Raw genomic sequence first — 18830 nt, 5'->3', positions numbered from 1 at the left:
GTGGTCTGACTGAGACTGGAGGAACCCCAGAAAGCAAGGCCCACTGATTCTGTATCAGCCCAGAGCTAAAACAATTTCCAAGGCCAACTCTTCAGACAGGGATTGGACTGGACTGTGGGACATAAAGTGATACTCGTGAGGAGTGTGCCTCTTGGCTCAAGTAGATACCAGAGACTAAATGGGCAGCTTCTGTCCGGAGGTGAGATGGGAAGGCAGAGAGGGTTAGGAGCCTGTTGAATGGACATGGGGAATCAAGGGTGGAAAGGAGGAGTGTGCTGTCACAATATGGGGAGAGCAATTAGAGTCACGTAACAATGTATGCATAAATGTTTGTATGGGAAAAAATAAAAAAATATACAGACAAAAAGTGTACATACTGATTCCACTTATATAAAATTCTAGAAAATGCAAAGTAATCTATAGTGACAGATAAGTGGTGGGGGGGCATAAAGGGTCAGAAGGTGGAATTACAAAGAGGCACAAAGAAACTTTTGGGGTGATGGGTGGTATGTTCATTATCTTGATTGTAGTGATGGTTTATGGATGTGTACATGTGTCAAAACTTATCAAACCGTATACTTTATGATACGTATGATATGCCAGTTTATTTTACTGAGGTATATCTCATGCACAAAAAAGGAAAATGACTAGCCAAGATGTTTCTGAAGAACAAGATGGCAGACACACACACACACATATGGATGCTTGATATATGGCAGAGGTGTTACAGCAGAGTACTGGGAAAAGGATGGCTTTTGCAATAAATTAAGCTGGGACAACCGGGTATTGTATGTGGGATAAAATGAAATAAGACATCTAATGCACACTAAAACACAAAAACAACTCAGGTAGATTATGAATCTAAATGTGAAAGGTAAAACAGTATAAGTTTTAGAACATAAGGTAGACAAAGATTACTTAAATAGGACAAAAAAATCACTAATCATTAAGGTAAAGATTGATAAAACTGACTATATTAAAAATAAGATCTTCAGTTCATCAAAAGATATCATAAAGCAAATGAAAAAAACAAGTGCAGAATGCAGACGGAGTGAAAATATTTGTAACACATACACCAACAAAGGACTCATATTCAGAATATACAGAGAACTCTTACAACTCAGTAAGAAAAAGACTGACGACTTAATAAAAACTGGCAAAAGATCTGAGTGCGACTTCATCAAAGAAGAGATCCAAAAATGGTCAACAAACAGGTGTAAAAGTTGCTCAATGTCACCAGTACTCAGGGATATGTAAATGAAAACCAAAGTGAGATACCACTATGTAACTAAGACAGGAAAAAATTGAACAGTCTACTCAAAATGGATCAAGACCTAAATATAAAACCTAAAATGATAAAGATCATGGAAGGAAAAAATAGGACCAATGCTAGGAGCTCTAACAGATGGTATAAATACCATACAAACCATAACTAACAATGTACAAACACTGTAAGATAAACTAGATTACTGGGAGCTCCTAAAAATTAAACACCTATGCTCATCAAAAGACTTCACTGAAAAAGTAAAAAGAAAACCTACAGGTTGGGAAAAAAATTTTGGCTATGTCATATCTGACAAGGGTCTAATCTCTAAAATCTATACAATACTTCAACACCTCAACAACAAAAAGACAAATAATCCAATAAAAAATGGTCAAAGGATATGAACAGACACTTCACCAAAAAAGACATTCAGGCAGCTAACAGACACATGAGGAAATGCTCGTGATCATTAGCCATTAGGGAAATGCAAATCAAAACTACAATGAGATACCATCTCACCCCAACATTACCAGCACTAATCAAAAAAACAGAAAATAACAAATGTTGGAGAGGTGGCAGGGAGACTGGAACGCTCATGCACTGCTGGTGGGAATGTAAAATGGCACAACCACTATGGAAAACAATATGGCATCTCCTTAAAAAAAGCTAGAAATAGAAATACCATACAATCCAGCAATCCCACTCTTAGGAATATATCCTAGAGTAATAAGAGCCATCACAGGAATAGACGTATGCTTACGCATGTTTATTGTAGCATTATTCACAATAGTAAAAAGATGAAAACAACCTAAATGTCCATCAACAGATGAATGGATAAACAAATTATGGTACATACACACAACGGAATACTACTCAACAATAATGAATCCGTGAAACATCTCACAACATGGGTGAATCTGGAGGGCATTATGCTGAATAAGTCAATCACAAAAGGACAAATACTGTATGAGATCACTACTATAAAAACTCAAGAAAAGTTTCACACACAGAAAAAAACAACCTTTCATGGGTACGAGGGAGGGAAAGGGTGAGGAGGGGAAATCACTAACTAGATAGTAGACAAGTGTTAACTGTGGTGAAGGAAAAGACAACATACCATATAGGCGAAGTCAGCACAACTTGACCAAGGCAAAATCATAGAAGCTTCCTAGACACATCCAAACACCTTGAGAGACTGAGTTACTGGGGTTGAGGACCACAGTCTTGGTGGACATATAGGTCAACTGGCACAACATAGTTCATAAAGAAAATGTTCTACATTCTACTTTGGAGAGTAGTGTCTGGGGTCTTAAAAGCTTGTGAGTGGCCATCTAAGATACATCTATTGGTTGGATCCCACCTGAGCAAAGGAGAATGAAAAAAACCAAAGACACAGGAACCACAGCGTCCACCAACTTGAGCCCAGAAAAGCTAGATGGTGCCCGGCTACCACCACGAACTGCTCTAACAGAGATCACAACAGAGGGTCCCAGACAGAGTGGGAGAAAAATGTAGAACAAAATTCAAATTCACCAAAAAAAAAAAAAAAAAAGACCAGACTTACTGGTCTGACAGAGACTGGAGGAACCCCTGAGTTATAGCCCCTAGGACACCCTGCTAACTCAGAAATGAAGCCACTCCCAAAGTCCACCTCTCAGCCAAAGATTAGACAGGCCTATAAAACAATAACACACATGAGGAATGTGCTTCTTAGTTCAATCAAGTATACGAGACCAAATGGGCAACACCTGCCCAAAAGCAAAGATGAGCAGGCAGGAAGAGACAGGGAAACTAGAGGAAGAAACACGTAGAATCCAGGATGGAAAGGGAAAGGGGGAGAGTGCTGACACACTGCAGGGATTACAACTAATGTCACAAAACAATTTGTGTATAAAGTTTCGAATGAGAAAAAAAATTAAGTCTGGAAATATAAAGGCTGCCAAGAACATGGAGCAACAGGCACTCTCAATCATTGCCACTGGGAGTGGAAACTACTGTAACCACTTTTGGGAAGCAGTTTGACATAATCTTGTGAAGCTGAGTGTCTTAGGCTGGGTTCTCTAGAGAAGCAATACCAGTGATGCTTATGTGTATGTGTGTCTGTATATATATATATACACACACACACATACATATATACACACACACACATATACATGTTGGGGGCAGGGATAGAGAGATTTACCTCAAGGAAATGGCTCACGCAGTTGTAGAGGCTGGAAAGTCCCAAGTCTGTGGGTCAAGCGTCAGGCTGGAGGCTTCTCCTGACTCATGCAGCTGCAGGGGCTGACGAACCCAAGATGAGCAGTTAAGATGGCAGGCTGCTGGCTCAAGTTCCAAGAACCGGAGTTCAGATGATGACAAGCCAGGTGCAGGATCCAGAGCAGACCAAAAGCCAGCGAGTTTTGCCAGAAAGTCTATATATACTGGATGCGGGTCATACCCCAAGGAAACTCCCTTTCATCTGATTGGCTGCTCACAGCAGATCTCATCATGGAGGAGATCACATTATATCAGATCTCATCATGGAGGTGATCACATTATCATACAACTGCCAAACAACATCATAACTGCCAAACCACTGAGAATCATGGCCCAGCCATGTTGACACACAACCCTGACCATCACACTGAAGATCCTTATACCCTATGATCCAGCAATTCAACTCCAACCCTAAGAAGAGTATGCACATATGCACTAGGAGACTTGTATTAGCCAAAAACTGAAATACTCAAATGTCAGTCAACAGGCAACTGGATAAATATGCTGTGGTATATTCATACAATGGAATTCTAAATACAAATGAAAATGAACAAACCACAATAACACACAACATGGTTGAATGTACAAAACATAAGGTTGAGCAAAAAAAAGTTAAGACTCAAAATAACACATACTGTATGATTCCATTTTCTTAAAGTTCAAAACCAGGAAACTATACTATATTATTTAGTGATAAAAATATATTACTATATTTTATAGTATTATATATTACTAACAATTATAACGTATTTATAATGATAAACTACACTGTATTGTTTCGTGTTAAAACTACAAAGACAGGTAAGAGAATAATTGCACAACAGCGAAGACAGCATTTACCTCTAGTTTCCGGAGTGCTAGGTGCATTTTTTTTTTTAAATCAGAACAGAGAGCAACAGGGACTAAGTGTTCACCATATAAGCATTTGTTAAAATGTGTATTTGTTATATGCACTGTTCTGTATTTGTTATATTTCACAATAAAAATTTCAAATTTAAGAAGTAGAATTTATGAGGCTGATGGTTAGATATTCACTTTCTAAATTTGCTATTAACATTTCTTAAATTATAAATGAAACCATAAACTGTATCATATTAAGGAAATTATCATCTGACACAGTTACTCCTTATTCCACCACTTACTAGCTACGCAGCCTTGAGCAAGTTAACCTTTCTGAGCCTCAGTTTCTATAACATGGGGGTAGGTTTGGATTGGTAATAACCGATTTCATAGAACTGTTGTGAGGAGGAAATGAGATAATCTACATAAATATTTCAAATAGTGCCTGACAGGGAGTAAATATTCAATAGGTGTAACCACTAAGTAGTACTTTAGAACACAGTGTTTAGACGAATGCTACAAAATAAGTGACCAGTTTCACAAAAGTCAATGTGTTTTCATTTGTTAAAGACATGAACAACCGTCACATCACTTACCATCCAGTTACGCCTCCAATGAGCAGCTGGGTAGCCACACTATACTTCTCAGCAGAGGGCCCAGATTCTTGCCCGAACAGCTTGCGCCACCATGGCTGCTTTTTAGCAAACTCCGCGAGGTCCAGAGACTCAAAATTTCCCTCAAAGTTTCCTACAAGCATTAAGATATTTAATAAGAAAAGACATACTTTAATAATAACTCACTACCAGTCCTAAACAGACTAAGAAATTTTTAAAGAAACAGGTAGTTGTAATACAGAACCTCCAAATATTCTACTACACATAGTAAGTGAACTTTAAAATTCCAACTAGCAATTTTGGAAAATCAAACTGCGGTGTGATGGATCGCTTTTGTGTGGCCCTTCTCACCATGGTCTTGTAACTCCCACTCAAGTGATTGGGTGGGACTGTGCAAATAAGGTAACTGTGGCCCACTAAGGGGATTGGTCAGTTTTGCCATCCTGCTGGTCTTAATAAGACAGCCAAGTCCAGACCAGGAAGAGGATGTCACCACCACCAAGGAAGAAGAACCAGGAGCAGAGCGTGTCCTTTGGACCTGGGATCCCTAAACTGAGACCCTCCTAGACCCACGAAACAGAGAGAGAGAGTGAGCTTTAACACTGAAGATGGCGAGAAGTGGTAGCAGAGAAAGCGGGGCAGGGGAGACCAGCAGGAGAGAGTGCAGTGGGCTTCCCGGCCCATGGAGCTAGAGCTGAGCGTCTTCAGGCCAAGGCTTACTGGCGGAGTGGGGTACCTTGGGGCACTTATCGGCAGAGCTAAAAGAGCTTTGTAACACTTGCCCCGGCAGGGCAGAGGCTGAGGGGCCAGAGAGAGGCATCCCTGTGGGCACAGCTGAGAAGAGGCTGTCTTGATGGAAGAACTGTATCCTGAGTGTTCCTGAGCCTAAATTGTAACCTGTTACTTCCTTAATACACCCCATAATCTTGAGTACTGTCTTTGAGTTCTGTGTGGCCACTGCAATGAATTATCGAACCCAGCAGAGAAGTACAGAGCACTGTGGGACAGATGGCTGGTGTCAGAGTTGGTAAAGATGGCAGAGAGAGGAGGCATGTCTGACCTCTGCCTCATAGGAATCAGCCTTGGGCTGTTGATCTTGATTCTCCTTCCCTTTTGTGAAGTTAGAGGAGGTCAGATGCCGCCATGCCATTTTTATACAGACTAAAATCAACAAATACTAATACGGGTACTAGATGAAAAAAAAAAATCTTAAAAATTTAAAGTTAGTCCTCTAGTTTTTCCTCTCAAATTTAAAAACAACCAAAAGGACCTAGGAAAAAATGTCAGTAATGCTTAATAATGCATCCTAAATGAAAAGGATTTTCTTCACTGGCCTCTCCTCTTCAGGGGTCACTCAATTAATACTGCTCAGTAGCTCACAAATTCTCAGGGCTATGTGGATATCTAGTGATAATAAAGATAAAGGTAATGTTTATGTGAGTGCTTACTATTTACCAGGCAATGTACTAATAAACAATAAACATGTATATCTAATTAAATCCACAGAACAAGGTAGGTACTACTTATTAACCCCATTTCCTAATTAAGAAACTGAGGGACAGAGGTTAAGTTAATTTGCCCAAGAAGGGAGGGTTTACAAAATGTCTAATCCCTTCCTCTGCGGGAAGATAACCTCAGGTCTACACCCAGCCCCGTTTTCAGGAAATATACGCACTACATTAAGATGCATGTGGAATGTCAGCAATTTACCATTCGAAACTATTTACTGCAAAAATTACTCCAAATGATCAAATTCATCTGGCGTGAAGTGTCTATATGATCCTCTCACATACAGTGTCCAGCATACAATCAAAAATTATTATCCATGCAAAGAGGCAAAGCCATATAACAAAAACAAAACAAAACCACCAAGGGAAAAAACAAAACAGAAGCAGAACCAGAGATGATCCAGATACTGAAGATAAAGAAATGCTCAAAAGGTTAAACATATGTGTAACTGGAGTTCCCAGGTCCCTGGATGGTACAAACAATTTGCTCGCTCAGCTACTAATTGAAAAGTTGGAAGTTCAAACCCACCCAATGGTGCCACAGAAGAAAGGCCTAGCCATCTGCTTCCATAAATATTGTTGTTGTTAGTTGCCGTCAAGTCGATTCCAACTCATGATGACCCCATGTGTTCTGAGTAGAACTGCTCCATAGCGTTCTCAAGGCTGTGACCTTTCAGAAGCAGATTCCAGGCCTGTCTTCCGAGGTGTCTCTAGGTGGGTTCAAACCCCTAACCTTTCGGCTAGTAGTTGAAAGCTCAACCGTTTGCGTCACCCAGGGACTCTTCCATAAAGATTACAGCCAAGAAAACCCGATAGAGCTCAGTTCTACTCTGTAACACAGGGGGTCATCATGAGTTGGGGTCAACTTGATGGCAACCGGTTTGGTTTGTTTTATTATAACTGTAATTCCAGAAGATTAGGAAAAGCACAGGACAGGCATAATATTCAAAGAAATATACTAAAGGGAGTTATTTAGGCAGACAGAATATGATGCCAGATGGAAGCTTGGAAATGCAGAAAGCAATGAAGGGCACTGGAATTGATAAAAAGGTGGTTGTTGTATTTAGGTGTCCTGGAGTTGATTCTGACTCATAGCGACCCTGCATACAAAAGAATGAAACACTGCCTGGTTCTGTGCCATCCTCACAATTGTTGCTACGTTTGAGCCCATTGTTGCAGCCACTGTGTTGATCCATCTCGTTGAGGGTCTTCCGCTCTTTCGCTGACCCTCTACTTTACCAAGCACAATATCCTTCTCCAGGGACTGATCCCTCCTGATAACATGTCCAAAGTATGTGAGACGTAGTCTCACCATCCTTGCTTCTAAGGAGCATTCTAGCTGTAGTTCTTCCAAGGCAGATTTGTTCATTCTTCTGGCAGTCCATGGTATATTCAATATTCTTCACCACCACCGTAATTCAAAGGCATCCATTCTTCTTCCATCTTCCTTATTCATTGTCCAACTTTTGCACACATATGAGGGGTGACTGAAAAGCCCAAGGCTTGGGTCAGGTACCTTAGTCCTCAAAGTGGCATCTTTGTTTTTTAACACTTTAAAGTGTTAAAAACTTTTTAACACTCTATCATCTTAGAGAATGCATTTGGCACCAGCAAAAATGTTGCTAGAAATGTGCACATTAAATGTGCTTTTGGTGAGGCTTTAAAAGAAGATGACGAACACGTGATTAGACAATGGAGGAAGGGCGATGCTTTTTATGCAGTGGCAAAGAACTTGTCTGAACTATGTTCAAATGTTTGGTGGAATATAGAACTCGTAAGTGATGAACTTGAATATCTGGCTGAGGAGATTTCTAAAAAAGATTTTAAAGGGACTGTGTGGTTTCTCCTTGCCGCTTACAGTAAAAAACGAGAGGAAAGAGATGGGACTTAAAAATGTACTGTGAAAATGAAAACAGAACTTAAAAGATTTGGAAAATTCTGTTCTACAAACTAAGGACGTGTCCTAGAATTTTCACCAAGGACTTGGCTACACATTCTTTTGTTAAAGATATTAAGGCTGTGACTGATGGCTCTAACCAACTACCACAGCAGAAAACCCACCAGCTTAGACTGAAGGGGACAGAGACAGAACAAAAGGAAAGAATGCTGTCTGCCTCTTGGAATTCTACAGGCAGGAAACAGGCCAAAGGAGCTACATCTTTTGTCCTCCGAGAAAAGAAACGGATCATCCCTGGAGCAGCTTGGAGATCAGCAGAACTGTTGGAAGGAGCACGGGAAGCAAGGCCTTCTCGGTTTCAAAGGACGGGGCCATGATCTCCTGGATCTCAAAGGGTGGGGCCACAGCCTACTAGGTTTCAAAGAGTGGGATCTTCACCAACTCGGTTCCAGAGTGTGGGGCTGCCACTAAGATGTGCCAGGGTGCAGAGCTGCAGTGCCCAAGGGGCAAAAGAACAGGGCCTGCTTGGGCCGATCGATGGGGTCACCACTCAGGTGGACTAGAGAACAGGGCCACCCAAAGCCAAGGGGGTGAGGTTTCCATACCTGTGAGCCTGGAAGGTGGGGCCTCTGCCAGGGCCGAGGGGCCTCCACCCAGAATCAGGAGAGCATGGCCAACACCCAGAGTCTGGAGGGCAGGGCCTTTGCCCAGATGGTTGCCCATTATCCCTTCTTCATCTCCAATTTCTCCTGTTTGTAATGGAAATGTCTACCTTGTGCCTGTTCCACCATTGTACTTTGGAAGCAGATAACCTGTATTCCAGATTTCATGGATTCACAAATGAAGAATTTTGCCCTAAGATGGAATATGCCTAAAATCTCACCCATATTTGATTTAGATGCTTCAGAAGATGAGATTTTGCACTTGGAGTTATTTAAGACTTTGGGATGATGTGATAGGGTGAATGTGCTGTGCATGCAGGAAGAACATGAACTTCGGGGGGCCCAGGGGTGGAATGTTATGGATTGAATGTGTGTCCCCCAAAAATATGTCTTGTAAATCCTAACCTCTATGCCTTTTGTTAGAATCCCATTTGGAAATAGTTTTTTGTTATGTTAATGAGGCAGTATTAGTGTAGGGTGGGTCTTAAGTCCATCTCTTTTGATATAAAAGAGCAGATTAAGCAAACAGAGAAGCAAGCTGCAGTGAGGGAAGAAAGATGCCATACCACCTGAAGATTACCAAGGAGCCAAGGAAAAGAAGCTGAAAAGAGAGAAGTACCTTCCCCCAGAGCCAACAGAGAGAGAAAACCTTCCCCTAGAGCCGGCACCCTGAATTCAGACTTCTAGCCTCCTAAACTGTGAGAAAATAAATTTCTGTTTGTTAAAGCCATCCACTTGTGGCATTTCTGTTACTGCAGCACTAGATTTCTAAGACAAGAGTCTTCCTCTTTTTCATTGACCCTTTACCAAGCATGATGTCCTTCTCCAGGGACTGATCCCTCCTGATAACATGTCCAAAGTATGTAAGACGTAGTCTAGCCAGCCTTCCTTCTACAGAGATCAAACAGAGATCAGCAGAACTGTTGGAAGGAACACGGGAAGCAGGGCCTTCTCAGTTTCAAAGGGTGGAGGCCACAGCCTCTGAGGCTTCAAAGGGTTGGGTCTTCACCAACTTGGTTCCGGAGTGTGGAGCTGTCATTAAGGTGTGCCAGGGCAATGAGGACAGAAGAACGGGGCCTGCCAGGGCCGAGGGGGTGGGGCTGTCACTCAGATGGACTAGGAGAATGTGACTGCCTAAAGCCAAGGGAGCAGTGTTGCCTGGAAGGTGGAGGTGAAGCCCAGGGCCAAGGGGCCTCCACCCAGAATCCAGGGGGCATGGCCAACCCCCAGAGTCTGGAAAGCTGGGCTACTGACCAGATGGTCTCAGATGAGAGGATTATTTTCAAGCCTTGAGAGCTAATGTAATTTGTTCTACTGGGTTTTGGACTTGCGAGGTGCCTGTTATCCCTTCTTTCCCTCCAATTTCTTGCATTTGTAACGGAAATGTCTACCTTGTGCCTGTTCTACCATTTTACTTTAGAAACAGATAACTCGTATTCTAGATTTCACAGGTTCACAGATGAAGAGGAATTTTGCCCCAGGATGGAATACACCTCAAGTCTCACCCATATTAGATTTAGATGATTCAGAAGAGGAGATTTGGGACTTACACTTAAGACTTTTGGAATGATGTGATAGGGTGAATGTGTTTTGCACGTGGGAAGGACATGAATTTGGGGGGGCCAGAGAGTAGAATGTTATGGATTGAACGGTGCTCCCCCCGCCAAAATATGTGTTGTAAATCCTAACCTCTGTGCCCAGGAGCCCTGTTGGTGCAGTGGTTAAAGCACTTGGCTGCTAACTGAAAGGTTGGTGGTTCGAACCCACCAGCTGCTCCACAGAAGAAAGATGTGGCAGTCTGCTCCTGTAAAGATTACAGCCTTGGAAACCCTATAGGGTCGCCATGAGTCAGAATGGACTCAGTGGCCTCGGTTTTAATTTAGTTTTATGCCTGTAGTTATAATCCCATTTGAGAATGGGTTGTCTTTGTTATGTCAATGATGCAGGATTAGTGTAGGGCGTATCTTGAGTCAATCTCTTTTGAGATATAAAAGAGATTAAACAAGCGAGCAGAGCAGAGATGGTGGAAGAGATGCCAAGCCACATGAAGATCACCCAGGAGCAGAAGCTCAAAAGAGCTAAGGGCCTTCCTCCAGAGCCCACAGAGAGAGAAAGCCTTCCCCTAGAGTCAGCACCCTGAATTCAGACTTCTGTTCTCCTAACTGTGAGAAAATGAATCTGTTTGTTAAAGCCACCCACTTATGGTATTTCTGTTATAGCAGAGCACTAGGTGACTAAGACAGGGCTCTCTACATTGGTTAGTTTGGGCTTCCTTACAGCAAGGTAACTGACTTCAAGGGCAAGTGTCCCAAGGGAAAGAAAGATAGAGATAAAGATAGAGAGAGAGATAGAGAGAAACCCAGGCATTAGCTGTATCCTCATTTTAGACCTAGCCTTGGAAGTCATGCAGAGTCACTTCCATAGCATTCTGCTGGAGCACTCACAAGTCTCCACCCAGATTCAAGAAAAGGGAATATACACCCCATCTCTCAGTGGGGGGGGGGGTGTCAAAGTCACAGTGAACAAAGAACATGTGGAATGGGAGATATTACCACAATCATTTAGGAAAATACAATCTGCCACAAGAATTACACTACAGAATTTGACACAGTGTGGTATTCAAATATATCAATGAAAGAGAATCCAGAATCCAGAAACAGATCCATGAGAGTCACTTGATTTCAATAATGTGGCACCAAAGTAATTCGGGGGGGGAGGGGGAAATGTCTTTTCAACAAATAGTATTAGAAATATTAGATATCTGTATTTCTCAACCCCCTCCCTTACACCTTACACAAAATACAATTAAGAATTCAAGATGGATCACAGATCCCAATTTAGGAGAACCAAAGTATGGATGTCTGAGGAACTTCCACACTGAAATGGAGATGCCTGGGCCCTCTATGGCCTCCCAAGTAGGTAACTAATTTTTAATTTTCTAATGTAGCAATAAAACATTACTGTTGTGTTGAAGAAACTCTCCCTGGGTTAAAGAACATGACTGAAAACAAGAATTGAGTTTTGAGTTCTGTTTTAATGTAATTTTACCAAGGTAGTTCCAGGCAAAAAATTAGATAAACTCAAATCAGAGTTGTCTGGTTCACCCAACTTCATTTATTCATCAAACGGTAAGTAAGCACTGATGATAAATGTCACCAGTCATATTTATTGGCCCGTAAGCCAATGATCACAATATTACATGATCATCACTATGATACTGGAATTCATGATGTCAACCTCAATTTTTTTCACCATTTCTGAGATGCAACTGTGCGATCAACCTACAAATTTTAAGTGACTGGGAGCAGTCTGCTCTGCAGGAAAATAATTATATTGTACATTCCAACCCCTTACCAAAAAACCCAGTGTCGTCAAGTCGATGCAGACTTACAGCAATCCTGTAGGACAGAGTACAACTGCCCTATAGGGTTTCTGAGGCTGTAAATCTTTACGGAAGCTGACTGCCACATCTTTCTCCCACAGAGCAGTCGGTGGGTTCCAACTGCTAACCTAATAGCAGCTGAGTGCTTTAACCACTGAACCACCAGGGCTCCTTTCGAACCCCTTACAGTCACCTAAATTTAGTGGTATGTTGGTAAACGTTTAACAACCAGCTTAGGGGGAGAGAGGGCTGATTTGTAGTGTATGCCAATTTCCAGTGTAGTGTATGCCAATACACCCACCTTGAGAGTGACATCACTGAATTATGGCATCACTGAATATGACTAAGTGCAGAGATGCACAGCAGCACACCATACTATGGTATCTCCACCGTACAAATACAATAGATATAAATAACCTTAAGAGCGTATATAATAGTAAAACATGGTAGAGAATGAGGAAATGATGTGTTTTAAGTATTTTCATTACCTTTGTTTTTTAACATAATTTAAGTATAGTTTTGGATGAAGGCTGTGTTTACTAATAGGATCTTGTGAGTCAGTACAGAACTGAATTTAACTCTAAACATTCAAAGAAGTAGGTTAAGAACCATAATTTAAAGACGTGCTCCACTGCATATTATGCGGACTCTTTCTCTGACCACGCGGACTAAATAAAAGACTTTTAAAATATCATCCCACGTGTGCTACATTTTCAAAACCATAATAACGAAGTTGCAGAAGTGCCTCGCACACAGAACCACGCTTGTCAGACTTTGAGATGAATACACAAACGAACAAAGAAGCAACCTTAGTCTCAAGGGGCAAGAGCGCTTCCGAGAACAGGGACGGAATGTATCCCAGCTTCAGCTACTTGGGGCGGCGCAGGAAGAGGCTGGGTGAGCCCGACCGGAGGCGACACCCAGAGGCGGTTCGGCCCCAGTCCGGCACATGACCTTGACTGGACTGGAAGCGGCGGGGCCGGGGGCAAACTCCGGGCGCTGGCCACCTTCCCCGCCCCGCGCCGCTCGGGCTCTCTGGAGAGCTCGGACAGGACTGGCAGGCGCGGGGCCCTTCCTCTTCCGGAGCCCAGGAAGGCGTCTTCCCGAGGCGCAGGCCGCGCGCGCGCCTTCCCTTACCTTGACTGGACGCGGCCATTTCGGCGAGCTCGTCTCGCGAGGACACCCGCAGGGCCTCGGCGCGGTGGGACGCCAAGTGACGCGTCGTTGTCGCCATCAGCTGACTTCCGGCACGTGGGGCAGATGTTTCCATCCCCACAGCGGCGGCGAAAGAGGGGGAGGGAGCCGGCGCTCAGCGGCGGCTCCCCACCCCACGCAGGTGCGTGCAGCTGCGTCACAAAGCTCGGTGGGCGGCACAGGCCTTGCGGCCCCGCCCAGCAGACTCACCGAAACGCGCATGCGCAGAAAGTCCCCCGGGTGGAGCCGGCCCACCAGCGCTCCTGACTTTCTCCGGGCTCACCCAGAGACGTTTTCCTGGACGCGAAGCGGCTGTTTGCGGGTGCGTATCTTACCCGCGGCTTAACTGAAAATAAAGAAAGGAGACTCGTCGCGCTTGTTCATGTAAACATTGAACCAATATTTATTAGCGCTCGCGTTGTTTCCGACGCTGTTCTAGTGGAGGAAGACAGACATTTAAAAAGTGTTAACAACCACAATAAGAAAACCGTTAGGAGAGAAATGAGCACGGGGCTTGCAATGCTTACGGAGCCCTTCAAGGTTGTGCCAGGCCGCTGAAAAGATCAACATCTCCCCACCCATCCCCATCCCAGTTAATGGCAACTCCACTCTTCACTTGCTCAGACCAAAAACCTTGGCTCAAACCTCTCAGATCCAATGAATCAGCAACCCCCATAAAGTCTACCTTCACAATGAATCCAGAATACAACCATTTCTCACCGCCTCCAAGCCACTATCATTTTTCGCTCCCAGTTAACAGGTCACCCTGCTCTTACCCTTCCCCCCTACAGTCTGTTCTCCCCACCGCAGCCAGAACGCTCAGTGTAAAAGGTACTTCCGATCACGTCCCTCCTCTACTCAGAACGCTGCCATAGCTCCCCACTACCCTCGGTGTAAAAGCCAAAGTCCCTTTGCTCAAATGTAACTTTCTCAGTGAGACCTTCCATGACCATCCACTTTTAAAATTGCAACTGGTACACCTCCACTCCTCTTTACCCTGCGTACTTTCCTTTTATGCCGAGCACTTGTTTTACCTTCTAACGTACTGTATAGCGCACTCATCTACTGTAATTATTGTTTATTGTCTGAGTTTTTTTTTTTTAATCACTGTTGTGCACCCAGCGCCTACAACAGTGTCTAGGACAAGTGGGTAGTTGTGTGGCCTTGTTGTTGTTGTTGTTGTTAGGTGCCATCCACTCATAGCAACCCTCTGTACAACAGAAGGAAACACTGCCCGGTCCTGCGCCATCCTTACAATCGTTGCTATGCTTGAGCCCATTGTTGCAGCCACTGTGTCAATCCATCTCCTTGAGGGTCTTCCTCTTTTTCGCTGACCCTCCACTTTACCAAGCATGATGTCCTTGGGTACTTACTGGTCCCACCCGATAACATGTAATGGATGTTTGCAACTGTTTCTTCTCATTTTGAGTGGTGCCACATCAGCAAATGAAGGTCCCAAAAGCTTGACTCCATGCACGTCCTTAAGGTTGACTCTACTCTGGGGAGGCAGCTCTTCCCCAGTCATATTTTGAGGGCCTTCCAACCTGAGGGGCTCATCTTCTGACACTATATCAGACAATGTTCCACAGCTATTCGTAGGGTTTTCACTGGCCAGGTTTTTTAGAAGTAGATCACCAGGTCCCTCTTCCTAGTCTGTCTTAGTCTGGAAGCTCAGCTGAAACCTATCTGCCATGGGTGACCCTGCTGGTATTTGAATACCAGTGACATAGCTTCCCGTATCACAGCAATACGCAAGCCCCCACAGTATGACAAACAGACGCGTGTGTGGCCTTAGGCAGGCCTTTTGCTTCTATGCTCCTCAGTTGCTTCATCTGTGTCTACTTTGCAGTGTAGCTGTGAGGATTAAATGAGACAGGAGCCGAGGAACAGAAGCTGAAGAGATAAAAAAGGACGAGGTAACAACAACCCAAAATAAATAAAACCCACTGCTGTGGAGTCAATTCTGACTCATAGCGACCCTATAGGACAGAGTAGAACTACCCCATAGAGTTTACAAGGATTACAAAGCAGATCTTTCTCCCATGAAGAGGTTGGTTGGTTCGAACTGGAGACCTTTTGATTAGCAGCCCAGCGCTTTAACCACTGTGCCACCAGGGCTCCTTAAAATAGGTAAACAAGTAAATAGATGTCAGGTGACTATGAGTGTTACGGAGAAAAATAACGCACGGAGGGGGTATCAGTAGTGCCGGTGGGGGTAGAGAGCTTAAAATTTGAATATGGTGGTCCATAACTGATCTCGTTATGAAGGCAAGATTTGGGCCAAGATTTGAAGGAGGTGTGAGGTTGAAACGTGGGGGAATGTGTTTCAGGGAGAGGAAATAACAAGTACTAAGGTCTAGGGGCACAACTTTGCTTGGTATTTCAAGGATGAGCAAGGAGGCCGGCATGGCCCAAGTAGAGTGAGTGAGAGGAAGAGTAGTTGGAGATGAGACCACAGAGGTTGGGGGAAGTGGGGTGCAGATCACGTGGGATGCTCTAAGCCATGGTAAAGATGTGTGATTTTACTCAGTGAGGTCAGAAGCTGTTAGAGGATTTTTGAATTTTATAGTTTTAAAAAGTTACTCTGTGTGAGGGGCAAGGCTAGAAGCAGGGTGGCTATTAGGATCCATGCTTACTCTTGCTTGTGCAAGTGGATTTCAGACTATTCGACATCACCCCAACTTTCTCTTACTGCTGCTACTAAGGAAGAGGGTTAGAGGAGGTTAGAGACACGAATACAAATTGAAACTCCTCTTCACCTTGACCTTCTTCTTCTCTTCCTTTTCTTAAAAGTTCTTATTAAAGCAGCCTAATACCCTACTGCTCTCAGAGGTGAATGGGTTAAGCTTTAGCTCAGCCTCCTTTTTTCCTACTTCAGTTCTTCCTGTGGATGCTTTCCCCTGCCAAAAAGGAAGCAATCCTATCAGTTAGCGCTGATGCTGCTGTCCCACCCAGCGGGCAAAATTCCCTAAAATTCTCTGGGAAAATGTTGGAACTTTTCGCTAAATCATAGAAATTTTACCTTTTTTCTAACTTTTTTGGAGCCAAAGATAATTTAGAGAGGAATTAATCTTATGTTTCTCCAGTTGAACATTTTCTAACATTAAGAGCCATGCAAATAGAGCTTTCTGTCTGCTTCTTTTTGTGCCTGCTACCATTCAGCTTTAGTGCCACCAGAAGATACTATCTTGGCGCTATGGAACTGCCCTGGGACTATATGCAGAGTGACCTGCTGGCTGAGCTGCACGTGAATACCAGGTAAAGGCAAGCATGTCCTATACGGGCTGATCAGCGTCCAGGATTGTGGGGATGTGACTCCGGTTGGAGCATTTCTTTTATTTCAAATGAGATTGAGCATCTTTTCAAATGTTTGTTGGATATTGGGTTTTTTGTTTTTTGTTTTTTTTTTTTTTTTTTTTTGAGAGTTGGCTATTCATATGCTTTGCCCATTTTTCTTTGGGCTGTTAGACTTTTGTTTAAATTACGAGAACCCTTTTTTATTACCTTTGTCATTTATATTGCAATTTCCCCCAAATCTGTTGTTTGTCTATTGACTTCGTTTAGAACTTTTACCAAAAAAGTTTTTAATTTTTATAAAGTCAGATATATCTGTCAGTTCTTTCCGCTGCCAGTGTGGGTTAAAAATGTTTCCCTCATTTCTCTGCCTCAACGTTGTACGTATAGTCTCTCAGATTTTCTTGCAAGATTTTTACTGTTTTGCTCTTTATATTTATGTCTGCAATTCATTTGACAATTAATTTTGTATATGGTATAAGATAGAGATCTACTTGGCTTTAATTCCATCCCGACCAATAGCCTATTTCGATGGCACCATTTATCAAATAATAGACCTTTTGCCACTGATTTGAATTAACACATACATCTTGTAACACTCTCATATACATTAGTGTCTATTTTTGGATTCATTATGCTGTTTTACTGATCTACCTTTCTCTTGCTATGCCAATACCATATTGCTTTGATTAGAGTGGCTGTATAATACCTTACGATATCAGGTAAGGGAAATCAATCTTCACTGTTATTTTCATACCTTTCTTAGCGTTCTTAGACATTTTATTCTCCCATGTAAAAGTGTTAAGATATTTTTTCCAATAAAAAAGGCAAACCTTGTTGTGATTCTAATTGGAATTTCATTAAATTTATACATTAATAGATTTTATTATTACATTTATCCCTTATCATTTTTATACGTATGTTGCTATTGTTAATAAAATATTTTTCTTTTATTTTCATTTCTAAGTGCTTAGCACCAGAATAGAGAAAAGCTATTCGTGTATTCATCTTGAATTTAGTTACCTTTCCAAATTCTCTTATTAATTCTAGTGATTTTACACTTGTCTCTATAGATACCGAACCATATTATCAACAAAAATGAGAGAAATTTTAGCGTTTTTCTAATGTTTATAGCCAGTTATTTCATTTTCTTATCTTACTAAATTTATTAGAAAACATAACAAAATGTTAAATAATAATGGTGAAAGTGAGCATCCCTGTCTATTCCATCATTTTACTTGAAATAGTTTTAATATTTTGGTATTTAGAATAATGTTTGTTGTTTGTTTTTAGTAAATGATCTTTGTTGCTTCTATTCTCATTTGCCATAGGATTTTATTGGAAATAACTTTTTAGCATCTAGCATCATCTAAAGTTTCTTCTTTAGTATGTTGATAGACAAATAGATCATATTAATAGATTTCTGACATTGAAATACTCCTTACATTCTTGGAGTACAATCTACTGTTCACATAATTTGAATATTGCTGGGCTCTATGTGTAATCCCCCACGTATCTGTCCGTTTGCATTGCATTGCATTGGTCAAATCTACTGTAAAAGACTTCTTTAAAGTGTTAAAAAGCAAAGATGTCACTTTAAAGACTAAGGTGAGCCTGACCCAAGCCATGGTGTTTTCAATCGCCTCATATGCATGTGAAAGCTGGACAGTAAATAAGGAAGACCGAAGAAGAATTGACACCTTTGAATTGTGGTGTTGTTGAACAATATTGAATATACCATGGACTGCCAGAAAAACAAACAAATCTGTCTTGGAAGACGTACAGCCAGAATGCTCATCAGAAGTAAGGATGGAAAGACTTCATCTCACGTACTTTGGACACGTTATCAGGAGGGGCCAGTCCCTGCAGAAGGACATCATGCTTGGTGAAGTAGAGGGTCAGCAAAAAAGAGG

General features: G+C 42.3%; 2 protein-coding genes across 2 annotated transcripts in view; one reads left to right on the top strand and one right to left on the bottom strand.

Moving 5' to 3' along the window:
- The window catches only part of FUNDC2 (FUN14 domain containing 2), a 47118-nt gene extending 33368 nt beyond the window's left edge, over positions 1-13750 (bottom strand). Inside the window, exons 1-2 of the mRNA XM_004390873.2 lie at positions 13567-13750; positions 4963-5113 (exon numbers count right to left, since the gene is read on the bottom strand). Coding sequence (XP_004390930.1) covers positions 4963-5113; positions 13567-13699 — 284 coding nt within the window. The 5' untranslated portion in view covers positions 13700-13750. The remainder of the gene's footprint in view (positions 1-4962; positions 5114-13566) is intronic.
- Positions 13751-16735: 2985 nt separating this feature from the next.
- The window catches only part of F8 (coagulation factor VIII), a 134027-nt gene continuing 131932 nt past the window's right edge, over positions 16736-18830 (top strand). Inside the window, exon 1 of the mRNA XM_004390882.3 lies at positions 16736-16881. Coding sequence (XP_004390939.1) covers positions 16736-16881 — 146 coding nt within the window. The remainder of the gene's footprint in view (positions 16882-18830) is intronic.

This window comes from Trichechus manatus, unplaced genomic scaffold (genome assembly GCF_000243295.1).
Source record: "Trichechus manatus latirostris isolate Lorelei unplaced genomic scaffold, TriManLat1.0 scaffold00340, whole genome shotgun sequence".
Taxonomy (NCBI): domain Eukaryota; kingdom Metazoa; phylum Chordata; class Mammalia; order Sirenia; family Trichechidae; genus Trichechus; species Trichechus manatus.
The sequence above is the reverse complement of the archived record's forward strand: the minus strand, read 5'-3'. Positions and strand labels throughout refer to the sequence as shown.